The sequence below is a fragment of the Chiloscyllium punctatum genome, chromosome 39 (assembly GCF_047496795.1).
Source record: "Chiloscyllium punctatum isolate Juve2018m chromosome 39, sChiPun1.3, whole genome shotgun sequence".
Classification (NCBI taxonomy): Eukaryota; Metazoa; Chordata; class Chondrichthyes; order Orectolobiformes; family Hemiscylliidae; genus Chiloscyllium; species Chiloscyllium punctatum.
In genome coordinates, this window is record NC_092777.1 from 32,700,884 (window position 1) to 32,726,366 (window position 25,483).

The 25,483-nt window shown below is 40.6% G+C and overlaps 1 protein-coding gene across 1 annotated transcript in view; it reads left to right on the top strand.

The window, feature by feature from the left end:
* The first annotated feature begins 283 nt into the window (after positions 1-283).
* The window catches only part of acsf2 (acyl-CoA synthetase family member 2), a 177,175-nt gene continuing 151,975 nt past the window's right edge, over positions 284-25,483 (top strand). Inside the window, exon 1 of the mRNA XM_072558419.1 lies at positions 284-907. Within this exon, the coding sequence (XP_072414520.1) occupies positions 783-907 (125 nt within the window). The 5' untranslated portion in view covers positions 284-782. The remainder of the gene's footprint in view (positions 908-25,483) is intronic.

The window sequence follows — 25,483 nt, forward strand, 5'->3', positions numbered from 1 at the left end:
GTTGCAGTGTTCTAGTAATTTTTGAAAGCAAATAGACCAAATGTCCGGATCTTCACCTTTGCCGTTTCTGCCAAATGTAAACTGGATCTGTAGGGAAATTCCACCCTAAACATAGATCACGCCTCATTGTATATTCCCAAGCTTTTCAATATTTTTTTTGAAACTCTGGTATCCACAAAGACAAAAAGCAAAAATCGCTGGCGAAACTCATCAGGGTATTGGCTGGACGCCCAGTTTGTCATGCAGAATAACGTCAACAATGAGGGTTCAACTCAAACGCCGGCTGAAGTTAAAGCAGTGAGCTTTTTTCCCAAAGAGCTGGCAGAAACACGATGGAGCGAACGGTATCTTTCTTTAATGCTGTATGATTGCAGATGTAGACTCTGCCTCAGTGCTGCGGTGTAGTTGGAGCTGGTGTTGCTTACGGCTGTAGTGGATAGTACTGAGGAACCAATTACTTGCGTGGCGCTGGATTCCGGTCTGATTACTGGGTTTGCCTGAATACTCTCCCATATCTCGTCTCAAGAGACTGAACTCTAACCGTGAGCAAAGTTGCAGTGTCACGTTAGCCCCTAATGATTTGTAGAAACGCTGGCTTTTTTTTCTGCTGTTGCGTCGAATTCTTTCTGGAACTTCCAGCTTTCATTTTGAGCAACTGTTTCGCTGGTATTGAACTGGTGGGAGCTGCCATCAGATTTTAGTGTAGATCGCGGAAGTGCAGTTGGAAGTGTATTAAGAGGGAGTACTCGGAATTTATCGACCTCTCCTTACCTCCTTTTGTAATGCTGGGCTTCGCTTTGGAGCTGAGGAGCTGCACTGGCCCCTGGAACCGGAGCTGGCGACTGTTTCGGGAAGATTTCTGGAAATGCAACAGTTGCAACCAGACAAGAACATTTACCACATACAGGTAAAGACTGCCTCTGATTGGGACCGAGTCTCAGAGAACAGTTGTCTTCGGTCGTTACAAATAAAAACATAGGATTAGGAAACGAGAGAAATGACTGTCTTTCCTTTTCACTTTTTGACTCATTCCATAATTCACTTCGTGTGTGCCCGTCCAATGCAGTCTGCTCAGCATATTCTTGTGACTGGGAGATTTTTGTTGTTGGTCATCGCCGTCTTGTGGTCATTTTGAGACGAATGGTTGAAGTGTGAGGAGTAACTTGTATCAGCATATTTTAGAGTGTCTCCTTCACCTTGTGTGGGAGATAGAATATGTGCGGGCAGCTTGTGAACTGATAAGAGTATTATGTTTTGATAACATCCAAGAACATTCAACGTTAATTCTGTTTCTCTCTGCACTGACACGGTCAGATGTACTGAGTTTCCCCAACATCGACTGTTTTTTTTTCAGTTTCCCAGCATCTGCAGTATTTTGCTTTGAGAATAAGGGTAGTGTCGTATTGAAATAAAAGATATATAATGATGTAAAGCTTTAGTGGCATATCAGAAGATGTTAAAGTTATAGAAACCAGCAAAGGATGACCGAGAGAAAAGAGAGAGAAAATATTGTACAAGGGAAAGCTAGCAAGAAATATAAAAAATAACAGAAGGAAGGCTTTGAAAAAATGCTTTGTATCTGTCTTCACAGCAGGAGAGGCAAGATACATTCAAGAATAGTAGAAATTCAGATGGACAAATGGGAAAAATGAATTATGAATAATCACCATCAGGAAAAAATTGGGAATATTAATGAGATAAAGGCTAAAAAGTCTCTAAAAATAATGACCTGCATGCTTGAAAGAGAAACAGAAAGTCGTTGTAATTTTTAAAGTTCTCTAAATTCTGTAAAGGGATTTTTAATGGATTGGAAATTATTTAAGTAAGGAAAGAGACAGGAGTTGTAAACTGACATCATGAGTTTGCGCAGTCTTGGTGGACCAAAGGGCCTGTTTCTGTACTTTACTATTCTTTGTAGGCCATTTATTGTAATGTCTGTAATTGGGATAAAGCTGGCATCCATTGTTAGAAAAATATTAAAAGCATGTTTAGAAAATTGTAATGCAATTAGACAGAGTCAACGTGGTTTTGTGATAGAGAATCTGTTTGGCAAGTTTATTAGCGTTCTTTGAGGATTGTTATGAAGTTGAAGGCATGTACTGTACCTTTAAGAGAGAGAGAGAATACTGTTCTGAACTGAGACCTTACAAGCAACTGTATATATGTCTAGATGGCAGTCCCAGAATGTGCTGGAAAATTGAAAATATGTGACACTTAGCTGTGAAATGGATACTTGAGTTTTGATTGCTGTTTTGACAACAATTTGAATTTAACCAATCAGTTAAAATTATACCCCAGAGTACTAAAACCCAATCGAATTTGAAGTTATTGTTTTGCCAACATCAAACCAATGAGACAATCCAATGTTGGGGAGTATAAGAATGCAGACCTTTTGAAAATTGGTCAGAAAGCAACTGTCAGAGGGAAAAACTCTTGGAGAGCTAATTGCACATCTAACCTCTTACTGTCAAAGAAATTAGAAAACACTCTGTATCATAAGACCATAAGACATAGGAGTGGTAGTAAGGCCATTTGGCCCATCGAGTCTACTCTGCCATTTAATCATGGCTGATGGGCATTTCAACTCCACTTACCCGCATTCTCCCCGTAGCCCTTAATTCCTTTTGCCTTGAAGACATTTAGCGTCCTGGCCTTCACTGCACTCCGTGGCAATGAATTCCACAGGCCCACCACTCTCTGGCTGAAGAAATGTCTCCGCATTTCTGTTCTGAATTGACCCCCTCTAATTCTAAGGCTATGCCCATGGGTCCTAGTCTCCTCGCCTAATGGAAACAATTTCTTAACGTTCACCCTTTCCAAGCCATGTATTATCTTGTAAGTTTCTATTAGATCTCCCCTTAACCTTCTAAACTCCAATGAGTACAATCCCAGGATCCTCAGCCGTTCCTCGTATGTTAGACCTACCATTCCAGGGATCATCCGTGTGAATCTCCACTGGATACACTCCAGTGCCAGTATGTCCCTCCTGAGGTGTGGGGCCCAAAACTGGACACAGTACTCCAAATGGGACCTAACCAGAGCTTTATAAAGTCTCAGTAGCACATCGCTGCTTTTATATTCCAACCCTCTTGCGATAAATGACAACATTGCATTCGCTTTCTTAATCACAGATTCAACCTGCATGTTTATCTTTAGAGAATCCTCGACTAGCACTCCCGGATCCCTTTATACTTTGGCTTTATGAATTTTCTCACCGTTTAGAAAGTAGTCCATGCTTGTATTCTTTTTTCCAAAGTGCATTTGCTCACATTGAACTTCATCAGCCATTTTCTGGACCACTCTCCCAAACTATCTAGATCCTTCTGCAGCCTCCCCACTTCCTCAGTACTACCTGCCTGTTCACCTATCTTCGTATCATTGGCAAATTTTGCTAGAATGCCCCCAATCCCTTCATCCAGATCATTAATATATAACGTGAACAGCTGCAGCCCCAACACTGAACCCTGTGGGCCACCACTTGTCACCGGCTGCCATTCCGAAAAAGAACCTCTTATCCCAACTCTCTGCCTTCTATCAGACAGCCAATCCTCAATCCATGCCAGTAGCTCACCTCGAACACCATAGGCCCTCACCTTACTCAGCAGCCTCCCGTGTGGCACCTTACCAAAGGCCGTTTGGAAGTCTAGATAGACCACATCCACTGGGTTTCCCTGGTCTAACCTACTTGTCACCTCTTCAAAGAATTCTAACAGGTTTGTCAGGCATGACCTCCCCTTACTAAATCCATGTTGACTTGTTCTCATCCGACCCTGCTCTTCCAAGAATTTAGAAACCTCATTCTTAACGATGGATTCTAGAATTTTACCACAACCGAGGTTGGGCTAATTGGCCTATAATTTTCCATCTTTTGTCTTGATCCTTTCTTGAACAAGGGGGTTACAACAGTGATCTTCCAATCATCCGGGACTTTCCCTAACTCCAGTGACTTTTGAAAGATCTCAACCAACGCCTCCGCTATTTCCTCAGCCACCTCCCTCAGAACTCTAGGATGAAGCCCATCAGGGCCAGGAGATTTGTCAATTTTAAGACCTTTTAGCTTTTCTAGCACTATCTCTTTTGTAATGGCAACCATACTCAACTCAGCCCCCTGACTCCCTATCAAAGATACCTTTTCATGTGAAGCATACTCACAGTAAAAAAAAGACAATCCAGGAAGATCAGCAGCTGGAAGAGTGAAGGCACAGAAGAAGACAGAGACGGTGTGGTTTTGAAATTAAGTAGATGTAATTTTAATAAGTGTCTTATTGAAACAGCATATTGTTGGAGAGTTGGGGACAGATAATAAGCAATTAAGAGAAAGATTTATGAATACTTTTTGTTTAATGATCACTTTTAGAGTTAGAAAATAAATTGATTTTAGTTCTTTAAACAGTGTAATTTGGGGAGTTCTCTGTCACTCATATTTTAACAGATTATGAGGCAGAGGCAAGCTTTTCTGGGTGTTTGGTTTGATTAATTGAGGGGTTCGCCTCTGTGTTGTAACAGTTTGCGGCTCGTCATGTGAGATTTGGACAGGTTTAGACAGATCCAGTCTGCAATTTGGACAGATTTGAACAGATTTGGGGGAATGAAAGCTCCCAGCAGATTTAAACACTTGGCGATTAGTGTACTAGATCTTTAAATAAACAAATTTTCTCACTTAAGTTTTAAGTTCAGTCACTTGTGGTTGGTTAAATTAAAAATGAGGGAAATTACTCTTAACATTTCTAAAGAGGTTCTGAAGTTTGAAGATGCTTCCCAAATTTGTCAAAGTTTAGAAAGACAGAGGAAGGATATACTTTTAGAATTAGCAAATTGGTTAGAATTGGGCTTAACCAGGGACAAAAGGAAAGCTCAAAATGTGATGGAGTTGGTCAAGCACTTAGGTGTATCAGAGACACTTAAATTGCAAATGAAGCAACTGGCGTTAGAAGATAAAGAAAGGGAGATAAGGTTCTTAGCTGAGCAAAAATAAAGAGCCATAGAGTCATAGACATGTACAGCATGGAAACAGACCCTTCAGTCCAACCCATCCATGCCAACTAGATATCCCAACCCAATCTAGTCCCACCTGCCAGCACCCGACCCATATCCCTCCAAACCCTTCCTATTCATATAACCATTCAAATGCCTTTTAAATGTTGCAATTGTACCAGCCTCCACCACATCCTCTGGCAGCTCATTCCATACACGTGCCACCCTCTAAGTGAAAAAGTTACCCCTTAGGTCTCTTTTATATCTTTCCCCTCTGAGAGAATGTGAACTTCAGAAGTTGTGACTCAGTCAGAAAAGTCAAGTTAACAGGATGAAGGTGATGAGATTAGATAGTGATATATACAAATATGTTAAAACTTTGCTAAATTTTGATGAGAAAGAGGTGGAAGCCTTCTTTATTTCATTTGAAAAATTAGCTGTGCAGATTGAGCGGCTAGAGAACTGTGGGTAATGCTATTTCAAACTAAACTGGTAGACAGAGCTAGTGAGGTATTTGCAGCGCTGTCAGATAATCTGTCAAGAGATTATGCAGATGTCAAACTGGCTATTTTGAGTGCCAATGAATTGGTAGCAGAAGTGCATAGACAGTGGTTCAGAAACATAAGTCTGACCTGGTTCCTTCTTTATGTTGAGTTTAAAATAATTAAACACAGTAATTTTGATAGATATGTTTTATCTATTTTAAGGCCAAAAGCTATGAGGCTTTAAGAGAGAATATTCTGTTGGAGATGTTTAAAAAATTCACTTTCAAAGATGCTAAGAATTCATGTGGATGTACAGAAAGTTCAAGAAGTGAGAACAGTGGCAGAGATAGCAGTGAATTTGCATGGGTACATCAGGTGAAATTTAGCTTCCAGCAGGAATCTCATCCTGTGAGAGATAGAAATTGGGAGAAGGTGAGATCCTTCACTACAAAACAAAGAGTAGATCACACTGGGAAGGGTTTACCACAGGTGAAAAAAGAAGCCCAAGAGTGTGAAAAGAGGTGAAAGGCCTCAAGTGTCTTCACTGTGATGGAGTGGGTCACATGAAATTACAGTGTCGGTGGTTTAAGAAGGGCACTGGGAAATGATGTTTTCAATGCCAGAGGTGGGACACCTAAGATCACAGTGCTGGTCATTGAAGAAAAGCACTGTGGGAAAAGATGTGGTAAAAGAGGCTAAGCCATGGGGATTAGTAAAAGCAGTAAAGGAAACCTGAGGAAAAGTTGAGGAGTTGTATGAAAGTGCACAGCCTAGGCAGGGGCTGGATATTGAGTTAGTGCCCGATCTCTATAAAGACTTCATCTCTGTGGGTAAAATTTGCTCAGGAAGAACAGGGAGAGAATGGTAAGAAGTTACAATTTTGAGAGATACGGGAGCTAATCAGTCTCGAATAGTAAGGTGTAAGTATTTGCACTTTTCTGATATGTTACCTGGTGATAATTTGTTGAATAAATGGACAGAAATTTTGCATTCACCTGTGTAAGATCACGTTGGAGAGCCAAACCAAGACTGGGGAAGTAACATCGGCAGTGATTGACACAGTGTCAGTTCCAGGAATACAGCTTGTTCTTGGGAACAACCTAGCAGGATCCGAGGTGGGAGCGATGCCCCTTGTGGTGGAAAAGCCAAAAGAAAACCAGCGAACTGAGGAGTTAAAAGATAAATACCCTGGAATTGTAGTATCAAGATCCCACTGTCATACGTCACAGCAAGAAGCAAAAACTAGAGAAAAAGACAAAGGTGTTGTGGTACAGTCTGCTGACACCCCGTTTGATGTAAAGGTGTAGGAAAAACCTAAACAGGTAGAGGGTCAGGCAGAGTCCTGAAAGGCTAATGGACATACAACAGAAAAATGAGACAATAAAAGATATATATATTGATGCATACTCAGAAAACAAATCAGAATATATTCCCGAGGGTTATAGAATCTTAAGACGAAAATGGAGACCACAGAGGACAAATGGATGGAGGTGCACCAGGTTGTGTTGCCGATAACATACAGACAGGGAGTATTATGGGTAGCACATGAATTACCAGCAGGAAGTCATCTATGTGTGAGGAAGACTCAGGCTAAGGTACAAAAGCACTTTTATTGCACAAGGATTTGGTTAAATTTTGCTGCACATGTCAGATATGCCAAGCAGAAGGTAAATCACAGGCTTACAGCCACAGTAATAAAACCAGCACCTTTGTTGCCAATTCCTGCATTCAAAGAACCTTTCACATGGGTTATAATTGATTGTTTAGGAACCCTCTGTAAAACTAAAAGTGGGAACTGTATCTGCTAACCATAATGAATGTGTCTACCAGATTTCTGGAGGCAATTCATTACAGAGTGTTAAGACAAAAAGGGTGGTGGGATGGTTCGTGGCTTTTTTTACCCAGTATGGGCTACCCAGAGAGATTCAATCAGACCAAATGTCTAACTGTACTGCTAAGCTGTTTAAGAAAGTCATGGATAGCTTAGGCATACAGCACTTTAAATCAAGTGAGAACCACCCTGTAACCCAGGGAACTTTGGAAAGATGGCATCAGACCCTGAAGACCATGTTAAGAGCATACTGTCAGGATTACCCAAATGATTGGGATAATGGTATCTCACTTGTACTGTTTGAGATTAGAGATGCCCCAAACAAATCTACTCACTTTACTCCCTTTGAGTTAATATTCAGACTGGAAGTGAGACAGCCTTTGAAGTTAATTAAAAAAATTGATAGGACTGAAGTCGGAGATCTCACACTTGCATTATGTATTTGAGGTAGCTATACAGCACCTAAAGAGGGCATGGCATATAATGAAGCAGATGGCAGATAAAAATTCTAAAATTCAGATGTTTGCCTGTGGGGGTGACATATTAGTATCGATACCAGCGTTGGGAAATCCCTTCAAAGCCAGGTTGAGTGGTTCCTATTAAGGTGAGAAAAAGCTGAGTCAGGTAAACTCTCAGGTAAAGATGCTGAATAGAAAAAAAAACCGTATCGGGTATTTCACGTGAATATGTTGAAACATTACTATAATAGAGACAGGTAACTGGAGAAACAGGTTTTAGTTCCTGCCCCACAGAGTGAGGAATTAAATCCTGATATCATGGATTTTGATGTGCCTCAAAGTACATTAAACAATGTGGAGTCCTTCAGGAGTGAGATAGGTTCGTAAGCTATCTGTGTTACGAGCAAAAAACTGAGTTGAAAGGTTTGTTGCAGCAGTATGGGGACATATTCACCAAAATAGATGGGAGGATTAATATTATTGTGCATGAGGTGGAAGTAGGGAATGCTGTTCTGATAAAACAACACCCCTACAGGCTTAATCCTCTCAAAGCCACACAGGTCCAGAAGGAAGTGGATGTGATGCTCAATGAAGATATCATTGAACCAAGTCGGAGTGAATGGAGTTTGCTAATTATTTTAGTTCCCAAACCTGTCGGGACTCAACAATTTTGTGTGGACAGAAGATCGACAGTATAATTAAATCAGACTCCTATCCAATACCAAGGTTGGAGGACTATATAGAGAAAGTTTGACAAGCCATTTAGAGCACAAAGTTGGGCTTACTGAATGGTTATTGGTAGGTACCGTATCAGAGAAAGCGGAAGAGGTTTCTGCGCTCTATATCAATTCAAAGTGATGTCGTTTAGAATGAAGAATGCACAAACCACATTCCAAAGACTCATGAACAGAGTTGTGGCCAGTTTAACAAATTGTTCAGTTTATCTGGATGATGTAGTGATCTTTAGTGAGTCATGGAAAGATCACTTGGTACAGTTGGCAGAGGTCTTTGAACGATTACGAGAAGCAAAACTGGTAATGAACTTAAAGAAAACAGAATCTGCGAAGGCAGAGTTGATGTTCTTGGGACATGACGTTGGACATAGAAGGTTGACCCCGAGGAATGTGAAGATGAAGGCCTTCGAGAAACTTCCATGACCAACCTCGAAAAAGAAGTGCTTCGATTTTTGGGACTGAGCAGATTCTACTGGAAGTTTGTTTCAAACTTCAGCAGCATAGTGGCACCGCTAATAGATTTACTAAAGAAAAAAACAAAATTTCATTAGACAGAACAATGCCAGGAGGAATTTGAGAATTTAAAAGCAGTACTAACCACAGCGTCAGTTTTAGCTACACCAGATTTTTAAAAAACCCTTCAAGGTTGCAATCGATGCTAGCAATATAGGAATTGGAGCTGTACTGTTACAGGAAGATGGTGATGGAATTGTATGGCCAATCGTCTAATTTTAAAAGAAACTCAACTCCCACTAGAGAAAATATTCTATTGTCAAAAAGCAGTTATTGAATTTGGTACTGGCCTTACAACATTTTAATGTTTATGTGACGAAAAATGTATCGGAGATGGTTGAGTACATGGACCACAATCCTCTTGCATTGTTGGAAAGATTTAAAGACAAAAATTAGACAATTTGTTGGAGTCTTATGCTACAGATTTTTAATTTACAACTTGTACATGTTGCAGATCATAAAAATGTGATAGCAGATGCGTTATTGCTGTTTTAAAGGAAATGTAGATAGGATTTGACTGATTCCAATGTTATATATGTGAGCTGAAATTAATGACATAAGTATTTCATAGTAATAGGATTAAGAATCAGAGAAAAAAATGAAGCCATCTAATCATTATGATGATTCATTTTTTTCTTAAGGGGGGAGGCATTATGAAATTGAAGGCATGTACTGTACCTTTGAGTGAGAGAATGTTGTTCTGAACTGAGACCTGTGTATATGACTAAATGGCAGTCCCAGAGTGTACTAGAAAATTAAAAATATGTGACATTTGGCTGTGAAATGGATACCTGAGCTTTGGTTGCTGTGTTCACAACAATTCAAACTTAACCAATCAATTTAAATTACGCCCCAGTATACTAAAACGCAATTGAGTTTGAATTTATTGTTTTGCCAACATCAAACCAAATGAGACGGTCCAATATTGGGGGGGGGGGGGGGGGAGGTGTTTAAGAATGCAGACATTTTGAAAATTGGTCAGAAAGCAACTGTCATGGGGAGAGAAACTCCTGGAGAGTTAATTGCCCATCTAACATCTTGCTTGCAAAGAGATTAGAAAACACTCTCTATCTGTGGGGTGTGGGCTTGTGGCGCAACGGAAGCACATCTGATTCCAGATCAGAACATGGTGTGTTCAAATCACATCACTGCAGCTCTATTAAGGGCTGTACAGTGGTTCAGTGGTTGGCACTGCTGCATCACAGCACCAGGGTCCCAGGTTTGATTTCAGCCTCGGGTGAATGTTTGTGTGGAGTTTGCACATTCTCCCCGTGCCTGTGTGGGTTTCCTCTGGGTGCTCCGGTTTCCTCCCACAGTCCAAAGATGTTCAGGTCAGGTAGATTGGGCAGTTTAGCATGGCCATAATGTTAGGTGCGTTAGTCAGAGGGAAATGGGTCTGGGTGGGTTACTCTTCGGAGGATTGGTGTGGACTTGTTGGGCCGAAGGGCCTGTTCCCACATTGTAAATAATCTAATCTAAAGGTACTTTTCATATGAAACATACTCACAATAAAAAGAAAGAAGACAATCCAGGAAGATCATCTGCTGGAAGAGGGAAGGCACAGAAGAAGAAAGAGATTGTGTGGTTTTGAAATTAAGTTGATGTAATTTTAATAAGTGTCTTATTGGAACAGCATATTGTTAGAGAATTGGAGACAGATAATAAGCAATTAAGAGAAAGATTTGTGAATAGTTTTTGTTTAATCACTTTTAGAGTTAAAAATAAATTGGTGTTATTTTGTTTAAATAGGAGAATTTGGGAGTTCTCTGTCACTCATATTTTACCAGATTATGAGGCCAGGTGAGCTTTTCTGGGTGTTTGGTTTAATTAACAGAGGGGTTCACCACTGTGTCATAACAGGGTATGACAAACAGGTTGAATAAAGAGGAAACAACAGATATGCGGCTCTTAAAGTTCCAAAAGACATTCAATGAGATGCCACAAGGTGAGAACTCATGGTATCCGGGATAAAAAAGTATCATGAATTGGCTAACTAATAGGAAACATAAAGTTTACATAAATGGATAATTTTAAGGTTGGTAAAATGTGACTAGTGGAAAGCCACAGACATCAATGACTATTGTGTCCTCAATAATTTATGTCCTGCAGTAATGATTTGAATAAAGCTACTGAATATATGTAAGGAGGAAAAAAAACATTTAATGATATGAAGACAGCTAGGAAAGTGATTTATGAGGAGGATACAAAGAGTGCACAAGTGAACAAAAAATTGGCAGACATCATATTATGGGGGAACATTTTAAGAATTATATAACTAGAGAAAGTGTGGTAGAGAAGGATGCTAGTTTTTTGTAATAAGTGAATAACTAAGAGTTAACATACAGGAACAGAAATTAATTAAGAAGCTTTCGGAATATCAGCCTTTATTGCAAGAGGGAATGGAGTGTAACAATAGGGTTTTCTTGTTACAACTGTAAAGGGCATTGCTGAAATCATATTAAGAGTAGTAAGTAAGTTTTGGTCTCCTGGTTTAATGTGGGATATACATGTATTGAAAGCAGTTCAGAGAAGATTCACAAGGCTAATTTCTGGGATGGAGGGGTTTGTCAAGTCCTGTTCTCTCAACTCGCAAATAGCCAGCTTCCAGGGGAGGGCAAAGAAAACACTTCAAAGACACCCTGAAGCTTTCCTTGAAGGAAGGTGGTATTGACCTTAGATTAGGAGAAACTTCTTTTCAGTTTTCTAAAAGACAATCACTTGTCCACCAAATTGCATTATGTCTTCAGTAACAACATCTTAATTATGAGGTTGACCAATGGCAGAGAAGGAGGAAAAGAATTAAATGTTGCACCAAGATCCCAGTGCCCCAGGAATTATGTATCTGCGGATCTACAGGTTGACAGCCAGGGTTTTGAGGAAGAGTCACCAGGCCTGAAACATTAACTTTGCTTTCTCTCCATGGATATTACCAGACCTGCTGAGTTTTTCCAGCAATTTCTGATTTTGTTCTACATCCGTAGTATCAGCCTTTTCAGTCACATGAAAACTCATGATAGCAACTCACAATCCTGAACTCAGCTAGATATTTAAAGAAAAGGTCAGCTGACAAATGTATTTTGCCTGTTATCCCATGTGTCTCTCTTTAATCCATTCTACATATAATTCTGATTCTAGATTAGAGTGGTGCTGGAAAAGCACAGCAGTTCAGGCAGCATCTGAGGAGCAGGAAAATCGACGTTTTGGGCAAAAGTCCTTCATCTATTAATCTATTCCTGATGAAGGACTTTTGCCCGAAACATTGATTTTCCTGCTCCTTGGATGCTGCCTGAACTGCTGTGCTTTTCCAGCACCACTCTAATCTAGAATCTGGTTTCCAGCATCTGCAGTCTTTGTTTTTACCTTGCATATAATCTGACTCTAATTTTCTCTAGCATATGCCCTGTATCTTTGCATGTGTTTCTGTATCATCTATTATTCTCTCTAATTTGATCTGCTCGTGTTTATATCTGTGTAGGTTCTGACTGTCTCCATGACTCTCTCCCTGTCATTCATTCTCACCCTCTCTCCCTATCTCTCTTTCTGGTCAACTATTGTATTCATTTATATTTACACTTCATTTTTGAATAAGCACATTTCAATATAAAGCTGGAAGTCCCAGCTACAGTGATAATGAGTTTAGTCATATACTGTAGACTGTAGTCTGAGCTGAAGTAAAAGCAAAAACTGTAGATCCTGGAAGTCTGAACTAAAACCCGAAAGTGCAGAACTAGTAGTTAATGCTTTGAATCTGAAGTCATAGAGTCACGCAGCGAGGAAATAGACCGGAGTCATACCATAGGTTTCGAAGTATTTTTTACAGCCAATTAGCACAGTTGACTGGACAGCTGCTTTGTGAAGTAGAATGATGCTAACAGCATGGGGTCAGTCTCTGTCGTGGCTGAGGTTATCATGAAGGACTCCCCTGTTCAACCTCTCCTCTTGCCTGAGGCATAGCGAACCTCAGTTTAAACCACCAACAGTAGTCTTTGTCTCTCATGACAGAGCAACTGTGTGATTTGGTAAGATCATACTGATGTTAGCTTACTTACCTTTTTATAATCCATGTGCTAAACCAGAAAGCTCTTTAGATATTGTGCTACGAAACATTTCAATTGCCTTTCACAATAATAAGCTTTGTCCAAGCCCCATTTGCCAGATTGTCTCACATGGTGGCTCCCCATCAGTAAATGGTGATGAAGGTTATCTCAGAGTACAATGGGATCTTGATCAGATGGGCTGATGGTCTGAGGAGTGGCAGATAGAGTTTAATTTAAATAAATGCAAAGTGTTGCATTTTGGAAGGCAAATCAGGGCAGGACTTATACAGTTAATAGTACAGACCTGGGGTGTATTGCCGAACAAGAGACCTTGGGGTGCAGCTCAAATTCCTTGAAAGTGAGGTTGCAGGTAAACAGGGTAGTGAAGAAGGTTTTTGGTATGCTTGCTCTTATTGGTCAGTACTGTTACAGCACAGAGGTGTTCCCTCTGTTAATTAAGCCCAACACCTAGAAAAGCTTACCTTGCCTCGTAATCTGTCAAAATATGAGTGATGGAGAAATTTTAAATTCCACTATTTAAAGAAAAATAACAATTTATTTTCTTAACTCTGATAGTGAACACTAAACAACAACTATTCATAAATCCAAGCCCCCTTTTTCTTAACTACTTACTACCTGACGCCAACTCTATAAAAAATGCTGTACCAATAACACACTTGTTAAACATTACATTAACTTAATCTCAAGATCACACAGTCTTGGTCTGCTCCTGTGTCTTCACTCTTCCGGCTGTTGATCTCCTTGGCTGCATTGGCGCCACCTTTTACTCCCACGAGGAGGTTGAACAGTTCATCAACTTCAACACATTCCACCCTGACCTTAAATTCATCTGGACCATCTCTGACACCTCTCTCCCCTTTCTGGACCTCTCCATCTCCATCAATGGTGACTGACAACACTGACATTTTGTACAAACACACCAACTCTCACAGCTACCTGGATTATGCCTCCTCCCACCCTACCTCCTGCAAAAATGCTATCCCTTATTCTCAATTCTTCTGCCTCCACCACATCTACTCCCAGGAGGACCAGTTCCACCACAGAAGACACCAGATGGCCTCCTCCTTGAAAGACCACAATTTCCCCTCCCACGTTGTTGATGAAAGATTTAAAATGGACTGAAGAGGCAACTTTTTCACACAGAGGGAAATGAACATATGGATGAGCTGACAGAGGAAGTGAGTTCTGAAGTAAGAACTGAGTTCTGAGGAAGGGTCACTCAATGTAAAATGTTAAGTCTGATTTCTGTCCGCCAATCCTACCAGACTTGCTGAGCTTTTGCAATGAGTTCTGTTTTTGTTTAAGGCACATAACTGAAGTGGTTGTATCAATACTGTGTCTGAAAGGATAGCTCATTGGAATTCTGTAGCAAGCAACTGAGTCCCGAAAGTCTTCGCATCGTTATGAGGCACAAGTCAGAATTGTGATAGAATATTCTCCACTTGCTTTGATAAGTGCACTCTGACGATGTTCAAGAAGCTTAATGTTATCCGGGACAAAGCAGCTGATTATTGGCACCTTGTCCATTACATTATATATTCACTCCCTCCATAACCATTGCATAATGGTAATAATGTCCACTTGTAGATGGTACTCTATAGCAACCTGCTAAACTTCCTCTGATAGTACCTTCTAAAGTCACAATGTATATCTGCTGACATGAAAAAGGACAGAAGACTCATGAGACCACCAATTCCTGTATGTTGCCCTTCAAATCATTCTCTTCCTTAATTTGGAAATGATTTCATTGATATTTCTTAAACACTGAGTCTAAACCCTACAACTTCCTCTCTAACATCACTGTGCATGTACTGACCCAACATGGACTGCAAGGATTCAGGAGAGACTCACAATAACCTTCGTAATGGCAATTAGGGTTGGGCAACAAATACTGGTTTGGATGGTGATGTTCACATTCCATGAACTAATAGGAAGAATGCTATGAATTCTAAACAAGTGATGCATTTTTTTTTAAGAAAGCTAAATCAGCAAGTTATTTAACTTGAGCAAGCAAATTGGTAACCCGGAAACTGTGAAAACAATGAATGTTACACAACAGCAGAAATTTTGTTTTAAAAGCATCATATTTAACATTTGATTTCAGTTGAAATAAATCCATACTGTTCATCCTTGATTTACATATAGTCCACTAAAAAAAATCTTTATAATGATCCTGAAAAGCTGTCTGTTGAAGAAAACCTTCCAAATTAATTTACCAATATAGTTAGCTGTCTTGATTGTTCATCTAATTTAAATCTACATGGATCAACATATAAAACTAGAGGTTACAAAAATAACAAAAGGAAAAAAATGAATTCATTCTGAATGCTTGTAGTATTTCAAAGAAAACCGTGAACTGATAGTGCAAATAAGAGTAGGTAAATATGACCTGATAGTCATTACAGATATATATCTGCACAATGACATAGATTGGGTCCTAAATATTAAAAGATAAGATATTTCGGAAGGAAGCTTTAAAAACCTGATAGAATGGCTTTGTTAATTAATCATGGTATTAACACAATGGAGGGGGGTGATACAAGTTCAGGAATCATCTATGCTCTGGAATTTCCTCTTGGAGCTGCCCCTAATAGTGTTCCCTCACTATGATGGCAATGCACTTTCTAAGTAGTGAATGTTCTTTCCTTCTCAGACTTTTATTCCTTTACCCAGCAGTGGTTTTTAACTTTACACGTGGTGCTCTGAAGCCTGTTCACTTCCTAGTGGAACTTTTAACTGTGACTGCTCCCACAGATTCTCACTTTGTGATGGAATCTATAAATGACAAAGATTAATAACTTCTAGCTCATACTTATTACCAGGTGTGAACGAAGAGGCATTATTATTTAATATTGTTTCTCTCTTGTTGATCTTTTTGTGAGTTTCTCTGCAGGCTATATCACAGTTAAGCTGCTGCAGCTGCTGATTGTCTGTATGAGTCATTATTAAACCCATTATATCTCTAAAGATGTAAATGTCTAGTCATAGAGTATTAGGGATGTACAGCATAGAAACAGACCCTTCAGTCCAACTCATCCATGGCGAGCAGATATCCCAACCCAATCTAGTCCAGCACCTGGCCCATACCCCTCCAAACCCTTCCTATTCATATACCCATCCAGAAGCCTTTTAAATATTGCAATTGTACTAGCCTCCACCACTTCCTCTGGCAATTCATTCCATACACGTACCACCCTCTGAGTGAAAAAGTTGCCCCTTAGGTCTCCTCTATATCTTTCCCCCCTCACCCTAAACCTATGCCCTCTAGTTCTTGATTCCCCCACCCCAGGGAAAAGACTTTGTCTATTTATTCTATCCATGCCCCTCATAACACCACAGCATAAAACCAGCCAGCAAATGTCATTCATGGATTGAGGACCCCTGCTCTACCAATGTTAGGAAAAGGGATGCATTAGTGACAGACCCAAGCTGCTTGTGGTGTTCCTGTAAGAGGATTGCAAAGATAGTTGATTCTGTCCCAGCCACTTTTTAAGGCAAAGGGGAGTGTTGGGTCTGGTTCCTGTAATACCAGAGCCTGAGACAGAGCTTGCTTCAGCTCCAAGATGGCCTGAGTATACTGCTCAGTTCATAGCCATGCGGCATCCTTTTCCAAAAGGTCAGTCGGTGGAGCAGCTTTGGTGGCAAAGTTTTGAAAGTATCTATCAGCTCTAAAAGGGTCGCAGTGATTTGATATCACAAGGGAGGGGCAATTGTAATACTCCGTCTTTGTGTTTCTTCGCAATTTCACATTTAACATGGATTACTATAGTTCGTAAGTAGTTGACTTAAGTTTTCAGGATCTGGGCATTCTTGGGATTGACTTTGAGTCCCAAACAAGCAAGAAAGGTGAGCAGCTTGCTAAGAGGCTCCCCCCTAGAGTACATTGGCAAAAGGAGAATATCCACATACTGGATCAAACACACAAGTCGTAAAAAAACACTTGGGCTAACTTTTGGTAGAAAATGGAGGGAGAATTGTGAAATCCCTGGGGCAGACAGGTCCAAGTATATTGCTGGCTGTAGAGGCAAACTTATTGATATTCTTGCTTCAATAGGATAGACTGCAATCTGTTGCTGTTATCCAAAATGGAGAAATAACGAGTCTGAGGGGCTTGCTTAATCAAAGTCTCAGGATTAGCTGCCTTCGTGGGTGTTATTACTTGAGGTAACTCTGTTCAGCTCTCGGTGGTCAATTGTTAGTTGCCAAGATTCATCTGGTTTCCTTACTGGCCAAATTGGTCACTTCTTTGTGGAAGCAACAGGATTTAACATCCCTGCTGTAACAAACTGGCTATCACCTTCAAAACCTCTTCTTCTGCTGCTTGGGAAACCCAAACTGTTTCTGTGGCTTTGAATCAAGTTCCTCTGACCACTTCCCCCATCTTTCAACCACAGTTGTGTCTTTGGATTGTGAAGGTGGCCCTATGATTGCCAATAATATTTTGCACCTCTGGATCATTTGACATGTCCCTGGGATTATCCCAAATTTTTCCAGTAATTGGCCCACTGGCATATCTGCCAACTCTTCCATTTACCAATACCACAATTTACTGGATCAAATGAAAGGTTACACTTCTTCACTAAGTCAGGGCTAAAAATGTGTTCGGCTACTGCATCTAAATTTACTAATATAGCTAAGTAATAACAAACCATTCTCCCAACCTAAATTCTAGGGGTCAATTTCCTTTGTTTTCTGTGAGTCGCTGGTAAAACCACTCAAAATTGTTTGGTGTGCTATGATAAACTGATTCCTTTGGGTGTGTTAAATGTGGTACAGGAAGCTCCAGTTCTCATAAGAATTCGGGGGTGGCTCCCTACTTCACTCTTCAGTGGGGGTCATCCTACACCATCCCATTTGGCACTACACACGCATATCGGAGAGGCCTGACACTATCAGTCTTACTGACAACAAGCCTCCCTGTTAGCTTAAGGACGGTGGCAATTTTAGCTCATTTTAGCTAATTCCCCTGCACTATGAGGTACATCGAGTGTGTTCCTCCTTTCCTTCCAGGTCCATCTAACAGCAAGGGGTCAAGAGAATTCCCCTAATTCCCAGCTTCCCAGGGGTCTTAGAATCCCTGGCAAAGTTTCCCGAGCAGTCACACATAAAGCGCACAACTGCTTGACTACAAATTTTCCCTTGATTAAAAGGGAGAGTGTGTAAGGGCCTCTGCCCTGGCTTATCTGATTGCATACCCACCAGAACCTCAAATTCTACCTCCCTCATTCCTCCAAACTGAATCTCCACCCGGATTATAATGGAAACATGATTAATTGGGGCATTAAAGAGGGCATCGGACAATTATTTGGATTAAAAAATAATACTTAAGGGTATGGGGAAAAGCAGGAGCTTGTCACGAGGTAATGATGCTCATTTGAAGAGCCAGTGCAGGCATGATGGGCCAAATTACCTTCTTTTGCGCTGCAGGAGTTCTGTGATTGCAATTTGCAATAATTAATCATATTGGTGCTTTTTTTTTCAGTAATTGTTTCATGCTTGGATTTAACTTCCATCATGTGCTACATCCTGTCTTTGCATCACAATTAGGAAAACTTTCTCAAGACATTTTCCTTCCTTTCATTGTTCAGTGAGCATGTGGAGAGCAGCAGTCTGTCCTTTAGTATTGCTGGATACAAGAGTGAGGCTGAGTCACTCTGTCAAGTGCTGTGGCTGTGAAATGTTGCACTTCTGCATGGTCTGACCTTGTGTGACTCCAGTGCCCACACCATGATGGTCAACTTTCACTACTCTCTTGTTGACCATTTTTAATTCAGAAGTATCTACTCACCCTAGAAAATATTATGGAATTCTGCAGAAGAAGAAATTTAACAATTTAATAAACCTTGGCTTGTTAGCATAGCTTTTAAAACTAAGGTGGAACTGCTGTGGAAAGTATTCCATGCGGTCATGGATTGCACTAAAGGGGAAGAATGATGAGGCAATAGAAAGGGCACAGAGAAGTATTGTAGAAACACAATCTGCAATGATGTAACATAAATATAATGAAAGATTCCAAAACAAACTCTCCCTAAACTTTCCAATCCTTCCCAGACCCAGTATGGTACTTTGTGTCTATTAGAGGATAAAGCTAGTTACTTTGATAAAGGTACTTAAAATTAGGGAACAGAAAAGATTACAATAGAGTATTTCCAGTGATTGAATGAACATTGATTAAAGATGAAATATGGGAGATTTACAATTGAGAAAAGGAGAAATGTTTGTCTGCCACATTCTTGAGAGGCTGTGAAATTTGCTGCCAAAGTTACTGATTGCTAGAGTTACAGATCAGAGGCTAAATATTTAAAGCACCCAGCGGTGTGTTTTCAGCAGGTAAGGTGCCCAACCCACCACTGAGTTCACCCCCATAATACTGGGGGTGATCCAGCATTGAAATCAGCAGTCTATTCATCACTATGTGTAACTCTGTATTGAATGTTGAATTGAGATTATTAAAAACTCAGTGCTAATGAGATTTTTTTTTTAAAATGGCAATTTATAAAATTGCAGGAATAAAGAGGGGCAATGTCTTCTCGGGGCTCATTTTTGCACAGGGGATGCCCCTGAGGGGACAAAATCTTCAGAAGATTTTGCACGTGGGGAATGCCCTCCCAAAGGTAGTACACCCTGCCTTCCCGCCTGTGTTCTCTCAGAAACCCACCTTTCACTCCACTCGAACTCTCCCTAAACTTTCCAGTCCCTCCCAGACCCAATACTCTGCACTTCCCTTGCTCCAGGATCTGTTATGTTTCCAGGTGAACCTGTGTGCAGTTCTACTGTGCTCACTGTTAGGCTTGTGCTGTTATGAGCCCAAGGATGGGACTTCATCCCAGTCAGCAGTGCAGCTCTTGCAATTAGTCAACTTAGCTTGCTTGTAGCACATTATAGCCATAAGGGGAGGTGACCTTCTGGGCAACCAGTCCCCTTTTGAGAGATTTTCTTTGTGTGTTTTAGTGCCTTAGTTGATTTTTAAATTTATTTCTACAGGTGGTTTCTTCTCAGTGATATTTACTGTTTCCACTATATTGCCCCTGAATTATCTGAGGTTTTGATTGGTCCAACTTTACTCTTAAAGCCCACTTTCAATTATGAATGATATGACTCTTGATCAGATATTTTTTGTGCAGTTGAGATTACAGGCTGAAGTCCCACTGAACTTGTAATGCAACTTTGCTTTCATATGTTGTGGGCAAAGCATTTGAATTTTGAAAATAAACTAAAGTTTGGACTGTGATCTGCAAAATATTGGTTAAAAAGCATGGAATTTAGCTGACTGTCACCTTCAGACTTTGATTCTGTATTGACACTGAGGGATTTGGGTTATTCATTCACATTTTTCACCTTTCTGGTATGGTGTCAAATTCTATGGGTTTGACGTACATGAACTTGGCTCGTCCAGCTTCAGATTTCAAAACCCAGAGATTGTAACTGATTTTCTGGGGCACTGTGAATTAACAAATTGCTTCTTCGTTTTCTAACAGTTTCGCAGTTTGAATGAAATGAGAATTTTGAGGTTCAAATAAACTTACAGTTTGCTATTCTTTTTGTTCATAAATAATCGTGGCATTTCATGGCATAATTAGGTTACTGGTGTAACTAGTCCTGATCCAGTGTTCATCAGCCAGCATTGCAGCAAATCGATGTCTCGGTGCATTCTCGATCCTGTGTTCCTTTAAACATTTACTGCTTTCATCAGTTTGAGTTACCATATGTTAAAATTTAGCTGAGGTTCACTCAACACCAATGCTAATCAGTGTAACTGTGTGAAATATTGGCCAATTCACAGGATGTCCCATTACTTTTATTATAGTTGACTGCAGTTTTTAGGGTCATTATGTGGTCTGTTCTGAAGAAATGTCCTCAACCTGACAGATCAAATCTGTTTCTCTCTCCATTGATGTTATTGAGCCTGTAAAGTATTTTCAGTATTTTATGATTTTATTTTAGATTTCCAGTTTCTGGAGTATTATATGTTTATTACCAGATTTACAAATTAGGAAATATTTAGTCCGAACACTTTACCAGAAGAGTTTGATTTGATGGTACCATCTTGGGATTTTCTGTGCTGAAATTACTTTAAACATACGTGACTTTTACAATAGAATCCCTACAGTGTCGAAGCAGGCCATTTGGCCTATTGAGTCCACAGTGACCCTCTGAAGAGCATTCCAGACCCACTCCTTGTCATAGAGTCACAGAGACATAGAGATGTACAACACGGAAACAGACCCTTTGGTCTAACTCATCCATGCCGACCAGATATCCCAACCCAATCTAGTCCCCACCTGCCAGCACCTGGCCCATACCCCTCCAAACCCTTCCTATTCATATACCCATCCAAATGCCTTTTAAATGTTGCAATTGTACTAGCCTCCACCACTTCCTCTGGCACCTCATTCCATACAAGTACCACCCTCTGCATGAAAATGTTGCCCCTTGGGTCTCTTTTATATCTTTCCCCTCTTACCCTAAACCTATGCGCTTGAGTTCTGGACTCCCCCACCCCAGGGAAAAGACTTTCTCTATTTATCCTATGCATGCTCCTCATGATTTTAGAAACCTCTATAAGGTCACCCCTCAGCCTCCGATGCCCCAGGGAAAACAGCTCTAACCTATTCAATCTCTATCTATAGCTCAAATCCTCCAACCCTGGCAACATCCTTGTAAATAATTTCTGAACCCTTTCAGGTTTTACAACATCTTTCTGATAGGAAGGAGACCAGAATTGCACGCAATATTCAACAGCGGCCTAACTAATGTCCTGTACAGCCACAACTTGACCTCCCAACTCCTGTACTCAATATTTTGAACAATAAAGGAAAGCATACCAAACGCCTTCTTCACTATCCTATCTACCTGCGACTCCACTTTCAAGGAGCTATGAACCTACACTCCAAGGTCTCTTTGTTCAGCAACACTCCCTAGGGCCTTACCATTAAGTGTGTAAGTCCTGCAAAGATTTACTTTCCCAAAATGTAGCACCCCACATTTATCTGAATTAAACTCCATCTGCCACTTCTCAGCCTATTGGCCCATCTGGTCAAGATCCCATTGTAATCTGAGGTAATGTTCTTCGCTGTCCACTACACCTCCAATTTTGGTGTCATCAGCAAACTTACTAACTATACCTCTTATGCTCCCATCCAAATCATTTATGTAAATGATGAAAAGTAGTGGACCCAGCACTGATCCTTGTGGCACTCCACTGGTCACAGGCCTCCAGTCTGAAAAACAATCCTCCACCACCACCCTCAGTCTTCTACCTTTGAGCTAGTCCTGTATCCAAATGGCTAGTTCTCCTTGTATTCCATGAGATCTAACCTTGCTCACCAGTCTCCCGTGGGGAACATTGTCAAATGTCTTACAGAAGTCCATATAGATCACATCTATCGTTCTGCCCTCATCAATCCTCTTTGTTACTTCTTCAAAAAACTCAATCAAGTTTGTGAAACATGATTTCCCATGCACAAAACCATGTTGACTATTCCTAATCAGTGCTTGCCTTTCCAATACATGTACATCCTGTCCCTCCAGATTCCCTCCAACAACTTGCCCACCACTGACGTCAGGCTTGCCAGTCTATAGTTCCCTGGCTTGTCCTGATCACCTTCCTTAAGCAGTGGCACCATATTAGCCAACCTCCAGTCTTCCAGCACCTCACTTGTGACTATCGATGATACAAATATCTCACTAAGAGGCCCCGCAATCACTTCCCTAGCTTCCCACAGAGTTCTAGGGTACACCTGATCAGGTCCTGGGGATTTATCCACTTTTATACATTTCCAGACATCCAGCACTTCCTTCTCGGTAATATGGATATCTTTCAAGATGTCATCATCTATCTCCCTACATTCTATATCTTCCATGTCCTTTTTCACAGTAAATACTGCAAAATACTTGTTTAGTATCTGCCCCATTTCCTGCAGCTCCACACAAAGGCCGCCTTGCTGATCTTTGAGGGGTCCTATTCTCTCCCTCATTACCCCTTTTGTCCTTAATGTATTTGTAAAAACCCTTTGGATTCTCCTTAATTCTATTTGCCAACGCTATCTCAAGTCCCCTTTTTGCCCTCCTGATTTCTCTCTTAAGTATACTCCTACTGCCTTTACAGTCTAAGGATTCACTCGATCTATCCTGTCTATACGTGACATATACTTCTTTCTTTTTCTTCACCAAATCCTCAATTTCTTTAGTCATCCAGCATTCCCTATACCTATCAGCCTTTCCTTTCTCCCTAACAGGAATATACTGTCTTTGGACTCTCGTTATCTCACTTCTGAAGGCTTCCCATTTTCCAGTACCCCTTTACCTGCAAACATCTGTGCCCAATCAGCTTTTGAAAATTCTTGCCTAATACCATCAAAATTGGCCTTCCCCCAATTTAGAACTTCAACTTTTAGATCTATCCCTGTAATCCTGTATTTCCCATGGCTAATTCACCTAGTTTGCATATGCCTGGACACTGTAGGCAACTTATTATGGCCAATCCACCTAACCTGCACATCTTTGGAGTGTGGAAGGATACAGGAGCACCTGGAGGAAACCCATGCAGACACACAGAAAATGTGCAAAGTCCACACAAACGGTTGCCCGATAGTGGAATCAACCCAGGTCCCTGGCATTGTGAGGAAGCAGTGCTATTCACTGAGCTGCACTTTTTACACTAGTTGAATTACCTCCCTTCAAGCAAGAGAATGGCCTTCACAAATGATGTTTGGGATAATGATGGGGAGGAAGCTGGATTTGTTTGTTGAATGTGGAATTTATTGTTTTCAAATGAACGTTCATGTGGAAACAATGATTAGCTTTTATCTCCAGATCCTGTAGAATATTCTGTCAAAGGGTAATACGAAACCTTAGAATGCAACTACTAAATATGCTTTACCTCACCTGGGGGACTGTACTGTTCAGAGAACATACTGGATTACTTACAATACAACTCTTGTTGCTGGATTGCTCCATTAGTTGAGATTGCTAATAGTCTGGGTTCACAAGCTAACATGGATGTAGCTGGTGTTCAATTCCCAATGAGAGAAATAGGGCCAATGCTGTTATCAGGGTGCAAACAGGGATTCAAACCAGCTGGCCAGTGATAAGATATAGGGACGTAGGAACAAAGGAACATCAGAACAGGAGTATGTCATACAGTCCCTAGAGCTTGCTTTGCCATTCAATAAAATGATGGCTGATTTATGGCCTAATTCCTGCCTTGAGCCCATATTCCTTAATACCCTTACTTACAAAAAAATGCTCTCAGATATAAATTCAGCAATTGAATTAACATCTATCACCATTTGAAGAAGAGTTCCAACCTCTATTACTCTTTATGTGTAGAAATACTTTCTAACATCTCTCCTGTATGAGCTGACTCTAATTCATAGAGTATAACACTGGTTCTGGAATCTTCAACCAGTGGAAATAGGTTATTTTTATCTACACTGTTCTTCTCTGTTAATATCCTGAATACCTCAACTAGATCACTCCTTATTCTTCTAAATTCTCAAGAATAAAAGCCTAATTTATTTAATCTCTCCTCATAACTCCTGATGTCAAGGTATCATCCTTGTAAACCTGCGTTGAGCTCCCTCCAGGACCAAAGCATCCTTCATAAGGTGTGGTACTCAGATCTACTATCCATACTGTAAGTGGGGTCTTACTAGGATTTTGCATAACTGCAGCACAACGTATACATCCCTATACTCTAGCCCTTTAGATATGAAGGCCAGTGTTCCATTTGCTGCCTTGACTGTTCTCTGCACCAGTTTGTTGCATTTTAAAGAGCTCTGCATCTGATTCCCCAAACCTCACTGGACATCCAGTGTATTTAACTTTGTGCCTGTTTAACTAAATGTCCTGATGTATCCCTTTTCTGTCTGAAATAGATAACCTCACACTTGCTTATATTAAAATCCATCTAACAGAATTTTACTCATTCACTAATCCATAGTTGTCATAATTTTAGGCTGTCATCAATATTGTCTACAATGCTGCCCAATTTTGCCTTCAGCAAGTTTGGATATTTGAACTTTTAGCTGAAAAATGTGTTGCTGGAAAAGCACAGCAGGTCAGGCAGCATCCAAGGAGCAGGAGAATCGACGTTTCAGGCATAAGCCCTTCTTCAGGAATGAGAAGGGTGTGCCAAGCAGGCTAAGAAGAAGGGCTTATACCCGAAACGTCAATTCTCCTGCTCCTTGGATGCTGCCTGACCTGCTGCGCCTTTCCAGCAACACATTTTTCAGCTCTGATCTCCAGCATCTGCAGTCCTCACTTTCTCCTATTTGAATTTTTATGCCATTATCCAAGTGGTCAATAGAGAGGGGCTTTGTAGGCTTGGTCTGTTTTTCCTGGAGCATTGGAGGCTGAGAGGAAACCTTATAGAGATTGATAAAATCATGAGGGGCATGGATTGGATAAATATACCAGGTCTTTTCCC